This window comes from Plectropomus leopardus, chromosome 16 (assembly GCF_026936395.1).
Source record: "Plectropomus leopardus strain MGB_pleo_1.0 chromosome 16, ASM2693639v1, whole genome shotgun sequence".
NCBI classification, from domain to species: Eukaryota; Metazoa; Chordata; class Actinopteri; order Perciformes; family Serranidae; genus Plectropomus; species Plectropomus leopardus.
Genome location: NC_142191.1, coordinates 12465229 through 12487387, shown reverse-complemented (window position 1 = coordinate 12487387; position 22159 = coordinate 12465229). Strand labels below are relative to the sequence as shown.

General features: G+C 41.8%; 1 protein-coding gene and 1 long non-coding RNA gene across 4 annotated transcripts in view; both read right to left on the bottom strand.

The window, feature by feature from the left end:
* Nucleotides 1-296: 296 nt before the first annotated feature.
* Nucleotides 297-12355, bottom strand: LOC148186843 (uncharacterized). Its single transcript, XR_015779203.1, has 3 exons — nucleotides 9383-12355; nucleotides 8744-9193; nucleotides 297-5561 (listed from the first exon to the last, which is right to left on the bottom strand). It is a non-coding gene; the product is annotated as an uncharacterized LOC148186843 (long non-coding RNA).
* A 1580-nt stretch (nucleotides 12356-13935) lies between these two features.
* LOC121955325 (prospero homeobox protein 1-like) overlaps nucleotides 13936-22159 on the bottom strand; it is a 45514-nt gene continuing 37290 nt past the window's right edge. For all 3 annotated transcript variants that reach the window (XM_042503226.2, XM_042503223.2, XM_042503224.2), the window contains exon 5: nucleotides 13936-18741. In XM_042503226.2, coding sequence (XP_042359160.1) covers nucleotides 18556-18741 — 186 coding nt within the window. In that variant the 3' untranslated portion in view covers nucleotides 13936-18555. The remainder of the gene's footprint in view (nucleotides 18742-22159) is intronic.

Here is a 22159-nt window from a genome sequence, read left to right as displayed (position 1 = left end):
GTTTTCAGCCAGGGATTTGCCCTAAACAGTGTTTGTTTTTACCGGGACATGGCTATGTTTCCTGATGGAATAATACTACACAAAAGTATGTTTGTTTTTTACTGAGATGTTGCTGTGTTTCCAGCTGGGAAAGTGCTACAAAAAGCATCTCTTTTTATGGGGATATCACTGCATTTCCTGCAGGGATAGTGCCATGAAATTTATTTGGTTTTTACCTAAGTACCACCATATTTCAAGCTGGAGTATCACCATAAAATGTGTTGTAGGAAGTCAGCTAAACAGTACATCTACGTGACTTACTGTTTGACTTATTTCATGCTTTGGTTTTATTTTTATTTGCAAAGAAAGGTGCTGGTTGAGTTAAATCATATACAGGATCTTAGCCAACAAATGATCTTTCCAGTGTCCAAACATTAATGGAGTACAGGTCAAACATGTCATATAACTAGAAATATTATAACAAGCTGACCTCTCAATGATAGCTTAACTCAGCAGTTGACCCCTCATCCCTTCCTGCTGTTTGGGACATCACAATAAAGATGAGACTGAAGGGACAACATCCCCTTGAAGATTATCTGTCGATTATTTGAAGCTAGAATGAGACATGGAGAGACACTATGTGTGTGTGACTGTGTGTGCCCCAGCTGACAGATAACCAGGAGACCTTCTCCTTGGGATTACAGTCCAGGTTGGTTTGGCCTCATCTCTCCGGATTATGTTGATAAAAACATTCTTGTATTATATTTTCTGTGCTTATTGTATTAATACTCTCAGGCAGTTCCCAGAAAAAGCTCCGTCCCAGGCCTGCTTTAAGGTAATCTTCTTCCACTTGAGCTTTTAAAATGTTTTTGGGGGGTTGGCTGTCTTTGTAATACCTATTCTCTTCCACTCTTGAGGTTATATTTAACCTCTTGTCTTTGACTCAGCTGCTTTATCATATCATTCCACATTGTAAATTATACATCTTTAAATAAATATGTGCATCTGGGTAGTACAGGACTGGACTTGTTCAGTTGGTACACACAGAAAAGGTTTAAAAAGTTTTGCTGCTAGAGGCATGATTTACTTCACTGTGTGGAAAAAATGCTTTAGATCCAAACATTTCCCCAGGATGTCTCATTTTTGTGTTCGTATAATAGGATTTAATTCTACATATTCTCACGTGTGTAAAAGTCTGTTCTTCCTTTCACCAAAATAGCACGCAGGTAAAAGGTGAAAAAAAATTCAATACCGGCCAATCTGCTGATTATTTTATCAGGAATGTCAGGAAATAGTTAAAAATAATGAGCATCACAAGGTGACATCTTTTTATTCCTTGTTGTATCCAATTGACAGTCCAAACCCCAGAACATTTCAGGTAACTATCATGTATGTCAACAATAAAATCAACAATCCTAATTTTTTAGGATGTTTTTAAGAAGTTTTTGCCAGTTATGCCCATAAGACATCACATCCTCACTCCCAGCTTGTCAAATACCAAGGCTTGGTCAGAAGCTCTTGGCATCAAACTATAATGCTCTAGGTACCCCTCTAGCGTCAGTTTCATGGATGGCTTGTCAGTTTTTGCTTGTTACATGCACACTGTCTCTTTTCAAAATAAACTTCTAATTTTATCTTTTAATTTATCTAATCTAATCTAATTTTTCTAATTTTTTAAAAAATTTTTATCTAATTTTTCTTATTTATCTGGTTTACTTTTACTACAGAAACACGGTATGGTAAGGTGAAGGAAAAGATCATGGTTTGTTGAATTTAGTTTCACATGGGAGACAAACAGCGGTCTACTGGGTGAAAGTCCTGTGTCTGAGTCATCTGTGCATCCAAACTTCACCACTACATGGACTTTCTCTTTCTTTATTCTAAGCCAGTTGCTCTGCATGGCTGTTAATGACTTGAACCTGTGCATCTCATACAGCTGCTAAAGGCTTTCTTGGTGCGTCACATTCAGCACACATTAGCAGGTGTTGGGCAAGTGGGCCATCTGCGACCTGCCAAACAGCATAGAAGAAACACTAATTTGTGATGTCAAACTTCTTTATTCAGTTTTAAATGGCTTAAATCACCTGGTCTGGACCTCAAACACACACACGCAAGCTTCCCCTACCTCGCCACAAAACCCACCAATCCAGCGAAATCCCTGCAACTTCCTTCTGTTCTTGAACCAAAAGCCTTAAAGCCAACAGATGCTTTCTTGTATCATTGCCAGTTATCACTCTTAGCTGGACCTCTGTGGATAATCCAGCTACCAGTAAAACCTCCATTATAATGAATACTGAAGGAATTCTAACCGGGAGAAGTTTCAGCCGGTTGCTTTGTTCAATCCTCACCACTAGATGTCACTAGATCCCCCATAAATCTACACACTGTTCCTTTAACAAACCTGAAGAACAGTCATAAGAAATTATATCCACAATGGCTTAAAAAGAGCAACAGACAGAAAATCAAACCTCATCACCTAAAACCAGAAAAAGAATTTCTTTAAATAAATCTGTTTTTGCAGGTGACTGAAGCTTGCTTGGAAATACCTGCTATTCATTAAATTACATATCCTCATGTACAATATACTGAAATTATGGTGTAAAAGCTGAAACGATTAGTAAATTAATTGATTAGTCAGTTGACAGAAAATAATCACCAACTATTTTGATAACGGATTAATTGTTTAAGCTACTTATCAAGCACACATGTCAAATGTTTGCTGGTTGCAGCTTGTCAAATGTGAGGATTTTCTAATTTTCTGGTTTATATTGTTGTAAGTTGATTATCTTATGGAATTTAGACTGTTGATGCAACAGAAAACTGCCATTTAAAGATGCCATTTTGGGTTCTGCAAAATTGCAATGGGCAAGAAAAAAATATTTATCAATAGTAAAAATAATAAATAGGGGGCATGGTTCGCAAGGTCTGCCAGTCTTGGTCATACCACTTTGTTTTGACCTGATTTAGCAAACCAGCAGACTGTGCTTGCCCTCACGTCCTGATACAACTTGTGCCTCATTTTCCGAAGAAGCATTCTATGAATCAGCCCATCCACACACATTTACCCACACACAAACACACACACGCGAGCTTCCCCTACCTCGCCACAAAACCCAACAATCCAGCGAAATCCCTGCAACTTCCTTCTGTTCTCGAACCAAAAGCCTTAAAGCCAACAGATGCTTTCTCGTTATCATTGCCAGTTATCACTCTTAGCTCCCTCTGATAAGACTTTACTTTCTGACCCAGATGTTAAGGAGTTCAATTTACCAGATGCACCAGAAGAGCGGACAGGGGAGGCAGAGGGATGAGTGAGCATCAAAAATACCCGCAGGCTTGAGAGATGAGACGTAATATGCCTTTTTTTTTGGCCTGGTGTTGTTTCTGAAGCGGCGTTAGTGCAGTAAGGAGCTCAGCGTCTAAAGAGGCTTTGGTTATAGGGGGAAAGATGGGCCATATTACAGCGAGGCCAGAAGCCTGCTTGATTAATGGGCCAGGATAATCACCTCATCAAATCACTCTCACTTATTAAATCTTGTTTAATATCGTAATGAGGGCCCTCCTGAGCTGCTTTGGTAAATTCCCCCTCTCTCCCTGGCTCTCCATCGCTCTCGCTTTCCCTCTTCTGCCTTTCCGCTTAAACAGTAAGACTGATGATGCCAAGTTCCTCTCTGTCCTCATCTGTCTGTCTTTTCCATTTCTCCTTAACTTTAAGGAACACTCTTTCCTAAACCACCCTGGAGTAAGTTTTTCGAGCACCGCAGTAGCTCAACAGTATAATTTCTAAAGGTGGAAACACTAGACACAGAGCCTCAGTCTATTCATTTCATCTCCCTTATTTATGATGGATGATGTGCTGGATTGTATCATCATAAATCACCGTGTGTGTGGGTCAGGACCTGCTTGAAGAGTGATACCACTTCCCAAGGCTTTGGTACACTGGAGTTTATGGAAACACTTCAGGTGAGGTAATATCTCTCCTGTCTCCTTACGTGTGATTTGTGATCTCTTTCACGACATATCCAGCGCTACTTCCCCCGTGTGCATGTGTGCGTGAGGTTTCTGGGATGCATCTCCTTCACTTGACCTCCAGGCTACGACACAATGAGCCTCAGAAGAAAACAACATGCCATTGTCTTATTTATGGTCTCACATGTGTCACTCTGTGCCATCTTGGTTGCACAGGTTCTTCCAAGGAAGGGGGAATTATTTCTCTTTTGTTCTCCCTCATCCCAAAGTTGGACCTGATCCTTTGTCGTCTCTGAAGGCAGGCGGGCGGGCAGGCAACAACTGGCTCAAGGTGACCAGTTCAGGCTTGAGAGGGAGGTTAGGGCTGCATCTTCCCCCTGAGTGCCTCCCATTTTTTGCCTTTATTGTTGGGGAGCAGCTGTCGTGTACCTGGACCCCATGAGTGGCGCCTATGCTGGGTATCTTGGCAGCTCGGCTCCATAGGCTTTGGATACCAGAGTGAATCAATTCTTAAAGATGACTGTCTGCGTGTCACATGGACAGGCCCAGAGTGAAGGGGCTTAGGGGGCTCTGGAGCTGGAATGCTCTTTGATGGAGGGGCTGGAGAATGAGGAGGGAGGGGAGGAAAGGAAAATACAGCGGGGGAGGAGGAGATGGTCCTATTGTTGTGCCAAGGAATGCCCTTGACAGAGATAGAGGGGTATTGTTTTTATGCCCGTGAACTCTTTTAGACTTGAAGGATGATGGAGCTGCAAGGGTGATGAACATCTCCGCATCTTACTGTGCGCAGCTGTATGTTGTCAGTTCCTCCTTATTGCTGTTAACTACGTGTTGAAAATTGTCCTAAGACACGGTATGCGTGAGCAGCTTAGTGTCGACCAGCCTTGTGAACGTGTAAAGGTTGGCCAATTATTGGGCGGCTGATATAGCCCCCCAGCGGAGATTGACAACAGCTGAGTAGGACTTCGATGACCTACCTTGCTCACAGGCCTGACCTGCCTAATGTCCACTGACAAACCCGAGAAAATTAAGATCACAAAGGATGACATAAACGCACTGGCATGTAAGCTTCTTTCTCCTTTTCTTTCTTCTTACACCCCTTCGGAAAACATTTCCCTTCGGACCACCCCCTCCCTACCTCTCTACCTTGAAAAAAGCAGGTTTATTAATAGTTCAGAGCCGGGTGCTTGGGGCAAGCTGCATGAGAAGGTTAAGGATGAAGGGAGTTAGCAATCTGGGCTCAGCAACCAGCAGCCCAACAGCAGCAGTTGCAGTAGCAGCTTCTTTTTTAGAGAAAGAGCCTCATGCTCGTCCCGTGTCCATATCCATTTCATGACAAATGAAATACCAAAGGCCCGGGCCAGAAACAATGGCTTGTTTGGCTGGCTGGAGGCGGTATGGGAGGTGGTGGTGGTGGTGATTGGAGGTGGGGGCTAAGACTGGCTTCCAGCCCCTGCAGCTGTCCCGGTTGTCACTCCTTGTCTTAAGGCTCACTCCTGGCTCAACGCTCCAGCCCATGGATCAAGGGGGATGTGTGCAGCGCATGTGTGTACGTGTGTGCACCCAGGGGCCTCGAGAGATACAGCGAGGCGATTCCGGGTACTCGGCAGCGTCTGAAAAACGGCACCCAGACACAAAAGACAAGTTGAACGGTGTTAAGACCCCTTCGGTATGGAGCAGACCCCAGGCATGAGGTCATCAGCCTTGGTTTAGCAGCCTTTGTCCTCCAGCCTGATTGACAGGAGGGGTGGTTATCAGAGACAATTGTGGCATCAGTTACAGCCATGGATGTCAATCAAGGTACAGCAGATCTTTATAAAACAATACATGTTATAATTTTACTATAAAATAAAAGGTTTTTGAAAAACAGAACATATGGGATAGAAACAAACAGCAGCGAGGGTGTAGGTTTTTGTATTACATTAAGGGGATAGGCATGACACGGGGGTTTGGAGGGATCCTCTGCAAGAAAATTTTGAGCATCAAACACATAATGTCCTACATTTTTATGATCAATTTGTGCCTTTTTTTGCATTAATTTTAGTGTGAATGTCTTTATTGTTTTTCAAAATAAAAGTCCTTTGCTACTTTCTATGCACACGTTGTAAATATTGAGAGGCCCCCCTGTATCCCCCCCCGAAATCTACACCTATGAGTGGCGATGAATGTAGATTACACACCAATACACAATGACACCTAAGCTTGGTAATTGTTTCGCACCTCTACTATTTGGGCCTCACCTTAATATGAATAATAAAGTCTGTGAATCTTTTAATCTGTGATGATAACAGGTGATAAACTTTAATACACCGCTAATATTCCACGAGTACGCCTGTGTGTGTGTGTGTGTATGTGTGTGTGTGTGTGTGTGTGTGTGTGTGTGTGTGTGTGTGTGTGTGTGTGTGTGTTGCAAAGGAGAATGACAAATCTCTTCCTGCCTCTCTCACTCCCTCTCTCTCCCTCCCTTATGTCTCAGAGATTAGCCTTTGCTCAAACACCTCCTGTTCATCTAAGTAATTAAAACATTAGAATTACTGGATTATAAACTGCTTTCGATTTAATCCAGCACTCGATGCTCCCACCATCTTGCCAAATGGGTCAATAGGAAATATAATGGGCCTCTGTGATTTCTGATTCAGGGATCTGGAAGAGGCAAAGGATGCCAATAATGGCTATTAAAAGAGATGTGTGTGTGTGTGTGTGTGTGTGTGTGTGTGTGTGTGTGTGTGTGTGTGAGAGATAGAGAGAGAGATAGAGAGAGAGAGAAAGAGGGAGAGACCGAGAGAGCGCCCAGACCGGCTTTGCCCTGAGTGCCATCTGTCTTGGACCCACTAGACCCAGTTTAGACTGGAAGGAGCCAAACCAGTTCAGTCTCTATCTCTGCCCCCAATGCACCGTTATGCGAGCACACACACACACACACACACACACACACACACACACACACACACACACACACACACACACACACACACACACTCCCTGTGACCACTTCCTCTCTTGAAGTGAATGCAAAGTGGGTTTTTGTGGGGTGGGGGAAAACATTAAGGCCCAATCACACCAAACTGACATCAAAGAACTAGCAGCAACGAAAGCCGACCATTGCCTCTTGTCAAATGTGTCTCAGAAAAAAAGTTGCACTTGAGCGCACCACAAAGGCTACAGCTGACGGCTATTCAGCATGTAAGTTATGCAAAAGGAAATAACTCCCTTTAACAGCAGGTGGCAGTACTCTGTATCAGCACCCCAGGAACAGTGCTGAGCTTTGAGCGTTAATTTTTGTATTGGCCAAACAGCAGAAATACACCACCATGTGATGCCACTGAGCCAAAAAAGACTTTTTCCCTATAGACTTACAATGGAAAAGAGACGTTTGTAAATCAGTGGATACATTTTTTTAGTGTTACAAACCCCAAAAAATTGCTCGGACAATTACTGCGGAAAAAGCTTTTTTAGCTTCATGCGCCACTGAACAACCTTAACAGGAATGAACCATGGATGTATTAAGAAAACCTGGATACAGCACGGAGGCAGGGCCCCGTTTATTCCTAAGAGAGCTGCTCAGTGGTGCATGACGCAAAAAAAACACAATTTCCACCGTATGAAAATATCCAGGTCTTTTCTGCATCATGGGGCCCAGAGAGTATACGTACTAGAGACTTGGGGCGGCTGAGTGTGTCCGAGCGGCTGACTTCCGGTTTAGTGCTTAACTAGCTTTAATGGAAAAAAAGTCTTTCTGGGTCCCATAGCATGGACGCTGTGATTCCGCTTTTGGCCACTATGTTAAATTTGCTTCAAAGCCTGGCGTCCTTCCTGGGGGCTTGGGATGAACGCCTGCCTCATGGATCACTATATCCACTTCTCTTTATACATCCATGGTCTGTGTGCCTCATTGAAAAAAGGAAACCAGAAGACAGACAACATGGATTTGAGATGCTAGTTAGCCTGTTAGCACATTAAAAACACAACCCACAAATCATTATGAACAGTAATGCAAAAGAGCTCAATGCCAAAAAATAATGACAAGCTGGTTTCAATCTTATTCTGTCTCGACTAGTCGTTTCTCTGCTTTCCTCACTTCTGTATCTCATCTTGTGCACTGAACTGAACTGCCAATCAGAGTGATTTCATTCACAAACATGCTGAATCAGCTGAATAAAAGCCAAAAAGGGCTGACAAGGGCCAGCAGGATGGCCCATATCGCAAAAACTAAGATAGATGCTCATCAGCAGCCCGACATTGACTAACAGCTGACCTTTGGCTTGGTGTGTCAGGACCCTTAAAGGCATCTGCAGTTCTTTGATCTTTCTTTGAGAAATTAACCAAAGACAGGCCTCGCTACTGTGTCTGTGCGCTTCATAAGACCCTAAAACAGGTGTTTGCCTTTGGGGCTCCCAGTGCACCTTAAAGGCCTTGCATCAATGGGTGTCGTGATATCATTTATATATCATTTATCCTTCCATTGTCTGCCTTCGACACATGTTCTCACGTGTTCACATTCACAAACCTTCATTCAGTTTTAAGGGAAGTTCCTCCCTCCTCCTCACTCAACTTTCTTGGCAGTGAAAATGAAGGTGTGCTGTGGGGATTCACCGCTGCTGTCTTCTCACCTATACTGTCTATACTCATTTTGGAGTATCAGTATGTGCTTGGCATGATTTAGATGTGAGTTTACACAGAGTTTTTTTTGTTTTGTGTTTTTTTAGTGGATATGAGTGTGCAAGCAGCATGTTCCTGCCTGTGCGTGTTATGTTTTGTGTTTGTGTTCATTATGGTTTGTGTTTGTGTGACTCACAACAAGGGGTCCAAGTTGACACAGTGACAGTTCCTCGCAGAGCGACAGAGGGGCCCTGCCATCCAACAACAGAGGCTTTGTCGCTCGGCTCCTCTTGGCTTGTTACGGACTTCCTTCTCTCTCGCTTTCTCTCCCCTTTTTTAGTGAGCCCATTTTCTTGTCTGAAGTCTTAATTTGGGGCGCTGGCCAGTGGGGAGAGGGAAGAGAGGCGAGGGGACCGAGGGAGGGAAGAACTGAGGGGGGAAAGAGGAGAGGAGGAGCGGAGTGGTGATGGCTGCAGACGGACGGCCCTTTGTTCCTCCTTTCCCAGGCTCCTCTCTTGAGCCTCCGAGGCTCCAGTTGCGTTGGAGCCTTCCAGAGAAAGAGAGAGAAAGAGAGAGAGGGAGCGAGGCAGGGAGGAAAAAGAGGGCACAATGATCTGTCCAACTGGAATCTTCCAATCCCACAAAGCTAATGCACACACACGCAAGTGATGTGGACATGGAAAGAAAGGAGGAGGGGGTGGGGAAAAAAAGGAACAAATTAATCAAAAGATAAATAATTGAGAATGAATAGCTGTGAACAAATCAAAAAAGATTGCAACAAGGATGATATGACATCAAAATCAGCACACAGAGAGTGTAAAATGCACATGCTGACCACTAGGTGTCCCCATCACTGATGCTAAATGTGGGCAACCCAGGAGTTAATCCCACACGGTGCCAGTGGCTCTGGAGCATGAGACCAGTGTGCTGCTTCCATCCACAATAGATGAAATCCAGTGTTTAATTACTGACACATGCAGAATGAATCCATCAATCTGTGTAATGCAGAAAATCTGTTTTCATGCTTTTTGATTGAAACTGGAATCATTTTTGTGTGAAAACTTAAATTCAGGAACAAGTGCACTGTTAGGCAAATAAAAGGAGATGCACACATACATACAGATTGCCATCCTCTGAAAATAAAGAAGTACTTTGATGATGGAGAAAAAGCCGTTTCAGTTTCAAGCCCACAGTCATTTTGCAGTAGTAGGTGTCAAAGTGGTTCAAACAGCGGTTAGCTCATTTCAGTCTTTGGGTAGGAGGACTGCAAAGCGAAGAAATCGAAATGAGGTCCTTGTGTTTCTTCGTCACAAAGATTTCCCAGCATAAAGAGTTACATCAGTGCATGTGTGTGATGATATTTACAAAAAAAAGTGTTGCGTTCGTTGTCGAGGTGCTTTAAATCCCCCACTGATGTCAGGCTGTAATGTGAAAGCTTAAAGAGAAAGAGAAAAAACACTCTTAACAGCAAATGGAAAAGTTCTTGAACCTGAGCGTGCGATAACAAGTGACCACGGAGGGAGGGGGGGATTGGTGAGGGACCTTGGGGACCGTGTCAACGTTTTCTGTGCCGGAGCAGGGACAAACATTGGGCAAACATTGGGAAAGGCTGGCAGCCTTTTGAGATAGTGGGCCGTTGATCTAAGACTGAGGAGCTAAAGTCCACTATCTCCCCGTCTGATACAGCAGCCAAGGTCTCACTGACACACACAGCCACAGAACAAACACGGATACCTGAAGACAATGACCTTTGAACCCCCCAGGGGGAGAGATGGAAAAAACAGGAAGTGGTGAAAGTGACTCCAGTGACTACCTCTCTGCAGGCCAAGAATGAATCAGGTGGAATGATTGTAAGTACACGGGTCGTTGTACATAAAAAGCTCACATTGTTCAAAAGTGGGAAGCACAGATGTGGTGTGTGTGCATGTGTGTGCCTACATGCGTGCGTGCATGTGTGTGTGTGTGTGTGTGTGTGTGTGTGTGTGATGCAGGAAGCGAGAGAGTGAGTCTTCAGATGTAGCGACAGATGGTATTTGATTACAGAGCAGACGGTCGGTGTTGTACAAAGATGCTGTCTCAGCCCAACCTAAGGAGCTGTAGCCTCCGGTTAAGGCAAGCGGAGGGAGGCGGGCGGAGGACGAGAGGGAAAAGGAACACGGGAGAGAGACAGAGAGAGAGAGAGAGAGAAAAAAAAGAATAAAAGCAAGCAAGCAAGAAAGACACAAAAGAAGCAACTCCAAAAATGAGCATCAAAGCAAAAAGAGTGAAAAGCAGTGAGGCAAGAACAAAAGGAAGAAAAGGAACAGAGCAACGAGCTGGCGTGGTGGAAACTACAACAGAGGTCATGATAAGAAGACAGCAAAATGACGCAGAGAGAGAATACACAGAGGCTTGTGAGAAAAGGATTTTTCTCAAAAGACACCCAAACTTATCAGAAAAAAAACTAACCACACACAAAAAAATGGTCAATATCTGGGAGTGAGTCATCAGAAATAAGCAAGATCAAAAGTATTTCAGTTTTTAAATGTTTTGTTTCTTTTTTACTTCTTTTTTCTTTTGTTTTGTTATTTTTTTTTATTTAAAAACTAGGACAAACACAATTACTGGTTTGAATCAGAGGTCCTACAGTTAGAGTTTAATTTATTTAGATAATCAATCACTCATGTGATAAAATAATCATTTTAAAGATCTAAAAACTTAATCTAGTTCTAGCTTTTTTTGTTTGTTTTTGTTTTAGTAAACAAAATATAACAGTCTGGTATGAAAAACACATGAAAACACCTGAGCTGTGGTTTAATGTATTAGCTGTGCTGATGTGTATTGTGTATGTGTTTGCTCCATTTATGTTAAGTATAACTACTTGTTTGTAATATTGTCAACTAAGGAGAAATTACTGTTAGTATCAAAATAGATTGTAAATTCTAGAGGGCAGTTTTTTTTTTTTTTTTAGTACTACCTTCAGATTTCCTAAACTGTCCTGCACAATTCTTGTTTTGTTTATTATTATCTACTTGCATTCACCTAATTTTGTATGCTAATAAAATTAAAAAAAAATAAAATTTGAGTTTTGGATTGTTGAATCTATAATATAATATTGAAAACACCTATTTGAAATGTTGAGTTTGAACCGTAATTAATGAGCCTTAATTTGTCTGCAATACCACAATCAGTGTATGAATCTACACCCAAATTATATGTTACAGCATAAAAAAAGTTCCTATAGAACTTGAGCCAGCAACCTCTTGCATATTTACCAAATGAGTAAGCCATTAAACTAAATCTCTAAACATTTTTTTATGTGACATCAACTGATATATCAGCCAGGCTGACATGCCTTGATTTTGACAGACGCATCTGCCAGTACTGCTTTTTACCTGTTTCAGGGCTACTCACCCTAATTTATTTGCAAAAACGACATATCACTCAACTTTACATGCCTAATTTGTTCGGCAATATCACAAGTGTCTAAATCGTATGTCTCTACCACCAAATTAAATTTAACAGCATAAATAAAATAAAATAAAATAAAATAAAATATATCAGGTCAGACTCAAACCACCGATCTCCTGCACTGTAATTTAAAACTTAATTCATTGAGCTAAAGCTCCACACAACCTTTTTATGCGAAATTGATATAATATATTATGACATCTGTGGGAAGCTTGACTGATAAATGAGTCAAGCCCATAGTCAACTAAAATTTTTCGGGCAAAATTCAGTATCGGCAGCGACGTCTGTCGAAAGTTGACTGAATATATGAGTCCGGCCGATATTCCTGGATTTCGACAGACGCATCTGCCGATACTGCTTTTACCTGTTTTGGGACAACTTCACCTCATTTTTTTTAGCAAAAACGACATATAACTCAACTTTATGTGGCTAATTTTTTCGACAATATCACAACAAGTATCTAAACTGTATGAATCTACCGCCAAATTAAATTTTACGGCATGAACAAAATAAAGTATTTATAGTAGGACTTGAACTGCCGATCTCTCGCACTTTAACCAAATAACTAGTCCACTGGAGCAAATGTCCAAGTTTATGCTGGCTCAGGAATTAATGAAATCTTTTCTGATATGTGTCAAAAATTTGACTGATAGATAAGTCGAGCTGATAGTCAACTAAAATTTTTTCAGGGCAAAATCAGTATCGGCAGCGACGTCTGTAGAAAGTCGACTGATATATGAGTCTGGCCGATATTTGGTGATTTTGACAGACGTCACTGCCGATACTGTTTTTACCTGTTTTAGGACAACTTCACCTCATTTATTGGCAAAAACGACATATCACTTAACTTTACGTGCCTAATTTGCTCGACGATATCACAAATGTCTAAACTGTATGGCTCTACAGCCAAATTAAATTTTATGGCATAAATAAAATAAAATGCTTCCAAGAGGATTCAAACCCACAAATTCTTGCTTATGGGGCACGTGCTGAGTCTGCTACGCGATATACCCACACCCTTTCTTCTTGTGAAATCAATGTAGTCTTCTGTGCAATATCAATTCAGTTCTTGGCAGGGAAAATTCAGCATTCAGTATATGAAAATTCAGGAGACAAGGAGACAATTGTGTGTTTTTTAACTGTTATAAGTGTTTGTTGCAAGGTATGTCATTGATGACTTGTATCAGCAGAGCTGATAGATGTAGCAGCAGATATTTTATTTTATTTCTGACATAAAAGTCAAATGTCACCTGTCCCAGATAAAACAAGCCAAACCTCCTAACACTATGCACAAAACACGCAATGTTAGGAGTCCAAGGTGGGTCCTAAAGGCTTTTTTTTGCATCTGGGCGCGATACATATTGCATATTGAATCACTCAGCAAGCAGAGTGCGGCTGATTCACCCCAAGAGGAAAGAGTAACTGTACAGTAGACACATGCATACATTGTAGTCTTTGATTTCTACTGGCATTTCTACTGGAAATAAAAAAGTAGATAAAAAGATAGATATATCCAGGTATTAATATATCATATCTTCATATCATATGTGCACATGCATGCACACACACACACACACACACACACACACACACACACACACACACACAAACACACAAACACACACATATACAGTTGTAGATTTTAGGGAAAACAAGAAGCACATCGCTCCTAATATTTAGAAACATTCAAGTAGCAGAGGGCTTTTATTTTGACAGACATCTACACCTTAAATTGATGCAGAAAAAGTACAAATTAGTGCATAAATTCACACAAATGCAGAGAAGTGTTTGAGGCTCAAAATTTTCTTGCGGAAGACATGCCCCCGCTTCACGTGTCTCCTCAATACTGTAATGTAACCTACACCGTAAAATACAATAATACAAAAATAAATAAATAAATCATGTAAAAGGCTATGCAAATAAACCACAAACAGCACATGCTTTCTACTCTCTTTTTCATTTTTATTTCCATTTTTTATTCATTTTGCACAAGCTTGCATATATACTGCACATACATTCAGTTCATAGAGGGTGAAGGCACGAAAGGCAATTTGACTACTGGTTGTTTTTGGGCTGGGCCAAAGCAACACAGGGGAAAAAATCTCAAGAGAAAATACAAAAACTGCTTCAAACTAGTCTCAGCTTTCTTTAGCCCACCCTCGGCACCGTCCCGGAACAAAACATAACAACCTCTTTTTTTTTCTCTTTAAAACTGACCAGTTCCATTTAGCTGCCAAGATCTCCATTTATCTTTATTGAATGAGCACGCTAGAATACTAATTGTTTTAAATTCGATTTTAGGTAGGATTAAAATCTTTTAAATTGGTTCTACTTAATGAAATGCAGTACAGCCTTCCCTGTTTGAAAAACAAAAGAAAACAACATCAAATAAATTAGGATAAATTAAACCAATAAATTACACAAAATCTGCAAGACAATTAGACACCGATAACAGAAAATAAAAGCAGCCATGTCATGAGTTTTATTTTACAACCTGTGTGTAACTATTCAGACTGTGTTTGAAAACATGGCCGTTCCAGTTGGAATTATACTGCACTAGCATCGAATAATAATGTCTTACAAAAAGCATCAACAAAACACTATTTACATAACATATTGCTAAGTTACACAAAGGCAGTATTTATCACTGTAAGTCCACATCGTTGATATTTACAAAAAAAGAGGAGCAATGTAATAATAATAAAAAAAGAATTAACTACTGAAAAGCATCGAGAAACAAAAACCCCTTTCAAACAGGTCAGAAAACAGATCAGAGGAAATTATCGCAACACACACACACACACACACACACACACACACACACACACACACACACACACACACCAAACACACGTTGCCAACGCTTAATGAGAATCATTTACATGTCAGGATGGTACTCCCAGGGGTGGGGGAGGGGCCACAGTGTTGAGAATTGTGTCACTCAGTGGTTCACAGGTTCTCATAATCGGTCTTTTCTCTCACACAGACACACACTCATATACATCTACACACACACACACACACAAAATGCAAAGCGTACAGAAATTCCACAAAAACTTTTCCCAACTGTTTGAACCCGGTAAAAAAGGGTATAAATCGCTTTTTTTCCCAGTCTCTTTTTTAAACTGTACAACATGTGCCCCCTCCATGACACTCTGATGACAATGAGTTCCTGTCTCTCTCCCGGGTCAAATCTAAAACTATGTCGGCAGCAGTCTGCCCTTGTTTACGGACAAGACCGGGTGCTGCCAACGGGCCGCTCCATGACATCATCATTACCCGACCGCTAGCCTAATGCGTCGTTCTGTCAGCGAAAAAATTAAAGATGCTGGTGCAACTTCAAGGGCACTGCCGACGGGAAACAGACCCCCGTTAAAGGCATGGCAGGGGAAAAAAACACAACAAAAACCTCTCCTCTGTGGGTTTTTTTTTTTTTTTGAAGAGTGGTTATGAGTCCGGTCGGACAGAGTAAAGAGGGTCATCTCTCTTTTTTCCATCAACCTTCTTTTTTTAAACCACCCTCCTCTAGCGCTCTGAGTGATAATAGAAAAACTGTACAGCTATTCTTTGTTTCGTCCTGACAGTATTTACAGTAACAATATTTCATACTCTGAAAACGGACTTATTTTTCTGATCTTGAGAAGACAGCCATTCAGCACGATACAAAAAGAAACCAAAAAAAAAAAAAACTGGTCACAAATCCTGCCAAAAAAACTAAAACTATTGCTCCTAATCTACCAACAACTCACTTATCCAGAATACAATTTTAAACAAAGCCGTCACTAAAAATACCCTCAAGATTTCTTTTATGAAACAGTTTTTAACCTCCCAAGGAACTACTTTATATATTTTTTCCCATAGATTTATCTTTTACAATTCTTAAAAAAGGCTATATATGTATTTCAATAATCCTTAAAATCACCCCAGAAAAGGAAAACCTGACAAAAATATTTTCAACGTGGAATTAAGGTCTTGCTAATCCTTTTTTTTTTTTTGCACATAAGTCTTCATTATCCTGAATTAATCTTTTTAGGCGCAGGAACTCTTTAACTTTAGGGCGGGGTTGCAGGAAGGAGGGGAGGAGGGTGGGGAGCGATAATAATCTGTGCATCAGATAAAAGTGTCCTTTCCTTTCGCCTTTGTTTGTGGCGCTTTGGAGCCCTTGGCTGGTGCTTTGAGACTCTGAGACATGTAGGGCCGAGCCCATCTTTCAGTGAGAAATGTGTCCGGCTCGCTCTCTCAGGGCTCCCGGATCTTAAGAAGAACACAGTTCGGGGGAGGAGGAGGAGGAGGAGGAGGACAGGGTTTGGGGGACATAATGAAGGGAGTAGCTCTCCGTCTTTCTCTGCCTCCTTTTGTTAGCCGCTTTGTCTCGCTTAGACAAGTCAGCAGGTTAAGCAACCTGCCCCTTTTGATCTTTTGTGACACACAGACACACCGCGAGATAATGTCGCCAAGGTGAGATCAACAGCGAGCTCGCACGCACTCTAGAGAGCTCGCTTCAAACTTACCTCATCAAACACTTCTTAAAATTCTTAAAAGCCTGAGAGGGCAGATAAAATGTACGACTCAAGTGGAAAATCTAAGATTAGAATCTAAAAGTGAAAGGAATGGCGTTTAACAAACCGGGCACAGTGGCTTCAGCAGAATCACACTTTGGGTCTTAAAAGCTGCCAGTTTGGGACGGAGGGACAGAGCGGAGGGTTTCAGGTGCGTGTTGCTCCTCGCTCTGTGCCTTTGTCCCCGCTCTTTGTAGTGCTGAGAGCTTCTCCATCTACCCCAGGGGTGAGCGCTCACCTCCGACCTCGTATTGTTGTATTGAGAGAGGAGCTAGATCACTCAAAGGCAGGTGAACATGGAGGGAACGAGCTGTGTGTGTGTGTGTGTGTGTGTGTGTGTGTGTGTGTGTGTGTGTGTGTGTGTGTGTGTGTGTGTGTGTGTGTTGTTTGTGGGGGAAGTTCCTCTTGTAGCAGAATTAATGAACGCCTGTGTTTCAGCTCTCTGTTTGCCCTCCTTGAATTATCTCCCTCTTTGCAATGCTTTATTCGTATGTATTCAATTACCTATTGTTTCAGCGTCATCGTACTTTAGATTGCCACAGTATTCTGATATATTCAAGTATCAACTGCTATTGAAATAACTTCACAATGTCATTTACACCTTAAAAGCCAGGCTGACTTCATTTAACACATGAGCTATTTAGTGAACAGTACAAAAAAGACAAAAAGTTATTATTGTGTATCTTCGCCAATGCGGAACAGATAATTAGGCAGATAAGATTTATTTGATAGCTGGACAAAAGGCTTGTTTAGTGGGAGCAGTTTAGTTATCAAAGCTGGAGTGGCTACAGAAATTTAGCCATTTAAAAACAGCAGGTCACGCACCAAAAAGGCCACACTTCTTCTGCATATTTCTATACTTCTTCACCATTTACTTCATGTGTTTCTGCAGCTTTTCCAGCATTATTGCCAGACTGGTCCTGTGCAGGATAGGCTAGTCACTACAGGACCTCTCTGATGGCCCTCCATTACATCAAAACACTTTCCGGTCAAGTTGCCCCAGACCATCAAAAACACAAAATAAACAAAACCAAAGTCCACTTCAGAGATGGACAAACAAAAAGGAAGGATGGGAAACTGAGGGGCAAAAATATTTCAGAATCTAAACTCTCAGAATAATATTAATAGCAATAATTTATTTTTTTCTGCAACGGCATCAAGGGACAAACAAATCTCGAAGTGCCAATCTTCAGCAAGCAGTGATGACAAATAATAATAATCATAAACAACAACAATAATAATAATAACCAAAATAATAATGTACACCCAATAAACACAATGCCCTACTTGCAGGGAAAACACACTTCAAAACATGGTAGAGCTCAGTAGCTATTCGAAACCAGTCCAAGTCCCACAGGTTAGTACAGACCACTACCATGAGTCCAGTCTGAGTCCAGTCAGTAACCTCACTAGGCCTTGTTTCTGTGTGCACTGTCCTGCTGGGGACTTCTTCAGTAGCACAGTCTATTGGGCACCCACCTTGTGGGGACAGTTCATTTGGACACCCACAGGATTGTGGGGACACCCCCGGGTGCCTGAGTAAAGTCTTTAGGGAACCCAGCCTATGTTTTTAGTATATAAGTGGGAACTCGGGAACTCCTTCCACACACACTGAGGACTTTGTTAGTGTTGATCAAACGGATGAGGGTTCACACGGACCAAAAAAAAAACAAAAAAAAAAAAAACCAATAAGATTAGAGTCTCTTCAGTTCAGAATCATACAAAAACAAAACAAATAATAACCGTCGTGATAATTATCATATAAGAACAACAACACAATAGCTAGGTCATTTAGGAACTGCCACAGAGGCTTCAGATTGGGAATGCTACTTCATAACTTTCATACATTCAAAAATAAAAACAAAACAGGAAATTAAAAGAAAAGTTGGGGAAAGGAGAAAACGATAAAAAGAGAATATTTTGAAATTCTATGAAATCAGAGAAAATAAAAAAAAGCACAAAGCGTCGAGCGAGGAGGAGGAAGAGGAGGAGGAGAGATTTACTCATGTAGAAGCTCTTGGAGACAGTTAGGGGACTTGAAGATTTCAGGGACCTCGCTGTCCAGTTTGCAGATGACCTTGTAGATGGCCTTCTTCCAGGACGGGTCCACATCTTTGCCGGCCACAATGGCGTTGAAGAACTCTCTCAGTGTGATCTCGGCCACCTCCAGGAAACGTTCAGGGACCTATACAGACACAGGAAAGAGAAGAATACATCTTTTGAATAAGGAGCCAGAATCCAACACACTCTCACTGCCAACCAGTCAAATACAGACGCTTTGGTCAGTGGCCTTAAGTATGAGGCTCTAGTTACCCCTCCATTGTCAGTTTTGGATTCTCAGGTGTCAATTTACACTTTTGTGCAAGCCATTTCCAATAAACTCTTGAGTAGAGTGAGCAAATTCAAATTTAGTTGATCAATATAAAATCTCATTATTGCAAAGGCAATGGAGACAAAACAGGAGGGCTTCTGTGTTCTTTGGGCAGGTGGAGCAACCAAACAATAAAAAGGTGCTCTTTGGTTAAAAAAAAGAGGACAGTGTTAAAAGGGGGCTACACCGAGGCACCCTTCTACTGATAAAAAGCTTTATTATAAAGGCTAGTTTGTGGTGGAACAGTTAAAATCTTGTTAATCTGACTTTAAAATTGCAGTATATAGTTGACTAAAATGACTAAGTTATAACACATAATTTAGTGTGTTTAACCCTTTGAAACCTGGACTGACATCACTTTTCTTGTGCTGATGCCTTTCATAATCATTAAAACCTTTGAGACCTGAGCAAATCGGTTGGATTTCTTTTAAAAACATGTGAAACAAAAGGCAATGAGCATCTTGGAAAGAAAGGTCCCATAAATCACAAGAAATAAGTAGATTCAGAAAATTCTTAAAGATAAGCTAAGAAAAGTGTCCAGAAAAATGTATTTATAATTATCACAGTTTTATTGAAAATGATGTTACAAAATTATTATTTTTAAACACTTTTAAAATGTATTTAATTTCCTTGTTTGTTTATTACTTTTGCCTTTCTTTCCTTTTTCTTTTACTGTTTTAATTTTTAGGTATTTTTTACTAATTTATTGCTCATTTTTGGGACATTTTCTCTCGAGCTGCTCGTTGCCCTCTTTCCATGTTTTTAAGAAATCAAGCCAATGTGCTAAGGCTTCAAAGGCTAAACAAATGCAAAAATGAACATTTGGAAACTTGATAATTTTATGTAAATATCACGTAGCATGTAATACTTAAAAACAAAAAATTTTTTTACAGAAATGTCCAGTCTGACAAGGGTCATGTGAAATTTTTATTTTGAGTCTGGTGAACTCACAACTTTTATTACTGAATTGTGCCAAATTAAAAGTTTTGAGTGCAAGCTGTTTCAAATTAATGTTAAAGTTGAATGAGTGAATTGGGGTGAAGAGTGTACATGCATTGTGTCTTTTCAAAATAACTTTTTTTTTTCTGTGTGTTACATGTATGGTTTAGGCCACAAAAGTACAGGATGAAGTTTAGAGAAAAAAATATGGTTTATCTTAAAATAAGAACATTTGATCTTTTGTTATACGTCACATCAAATGTGTCACTAGTATGGCTACATATACGTGCAAACGTTGGTTGTTAATTGAATAACTCGATTGACTTTTTGTTTCACACTGGACATGAACAGTGGGCTCCCAGGCGATAGTCCAGTGTTTGTTTGACCAATCAAGTGCCTCTCATACTGTTGCGAAAGGGTGCCTCGATACAGATTACAGATCTGTGTGACACTGAGGGCAGCTGACCAAGTGTCCTTAATTGGTGAATTGGGAGTAAGACCAGTTGCAAAATCATCTAGAAGTGACTAAAAGTTGGAAAGTGAATTGTTTTAAATGTGTGACTTTCACTTCCACTCACCGTTACTGTCGCAGCATTTCCCAAAAGAACTCCTTCACATCTCTATCACTTTACATCAGTGTTGTCTTTCATTATACTCAACACTGTCATCTCCTCCCTGCTAGAACATGTTTGCATTTTCACAGTGGATGTAAAACCATAAATCTCCCGTCTCTTGAGTATCTACTTCCTTAAAAGCCAATTGAGGCATCAGCCTGAGAAAAAGTCACTTCTTGTGAATTCTCAGGTTTCTCACACCTCCCACTTCCCTTGCTGCAACACGGTGAGCGTGACATCTTTATGAGTCCCACTGTAAATCTGTGACCAAACAAGAGAGCGGAGCTGAGTGAAGAGCAGCGGCGAGGTGCTGGCGAAAGAGGAAGTACTAAATGCTTTGGGAACGGGGAGACACGCCGCCTCTTTAGTGTCCCTGACAGCAACGCTCACCGACACCATGGAGATGATTAGTCTGGCAAAGATCTGTGACACCTTCCCCCAAGCCAACACTCTGTCACTCATACACACACACAGAGTCATGCAGGCGTGAGCACACACACCAGCACACACACCTCCTTATGCCAAGGAGATGACACATCCTGTACTGTTACAGAGCTCTCCATAATGCACGCCACACACACACACAAGCTACCCTGGTGTATTTGGCTGAGTCTCTTTCCTCGACTCAAAGCTCCAGGGCGACGCAGCCTTCAGGGGTCACCTGCTTGGATAATGCTGACTGTCTCTCTGCCCGCCTCCCTTGATGCTCGCACACACACAAACACACACTGTCTAACACACACTCACACACACATATATACAGCAGCAGCAGCTTGCCCAAATGCCTGACAGTGCGCACTCCGCTCCTCTCCTCCAGTGTCCTGCAGATACTCATCAGGAGTGTCAGGACACAGCAAGGTTAGTGGCCACTGGAACACACACACAGACGGACATGTACACACAGGCATGCCTCTTCGCGCACACACACTTACACACGCATGGGACAGCCACCCGCCCCCCCTCGGGGTGATGAATGGAGGCTAAGATGCCCGTGTGTCTGGTGTGTGTGCGTATCTCTGTCCACCGCTGAAGTGAAAAGGTGAGTCGTGAATAAGGAGTGTGTGTGTGTGTGTTTGACACAGAGAAAACACACAAGCTAACCCAATTCCCCAAATATTGAATTCCCCTCTGGAAGTGGATATAATTCATTGTTTGGGCGGCTGTCGGCTCTGAAATACTGGCACAATGACCCCAGCGCGAGGGCAACTATGTGTGCATGCGTTGTTAAGCGCCTGTATAGGCATGCGCACGATTTTCCCAAAAGACCTCGCTAACGGACCGATGCGGCGCGAGCGCCCTGGCCGTTAGACGCAGGGAGTGCCGCATTACTAAGAATATTCCTGCATGGAATTTCTCCTGACGTTTTGACTATAAAAGGACAGCAAAACGCTGACTGCAAGGAGAAAGCAATGTCAAGGAGAAAAGGGTATTGGTATTTCAGATCCTCTTGACTGAGAGAGCGGGAGAGTGAGAACGGGAGGGAGGGAGAGCGATGGCGAGAGAAGGAGGGGCTGAGAAGAGTCTAAGGAGAGAGAGCGCAGCGACAGGACAGAGGGAGTTATTCCTGTCCCGCAAGCCTTTGTTTTCGGGAGTACGTGTGAGTTGTGTATGTGAGCGAGCTGCCTCCTGACCAGCAGTGAGCCTTAACTGTTTGCACCCCCCCTCACTCCCCCCTCTTC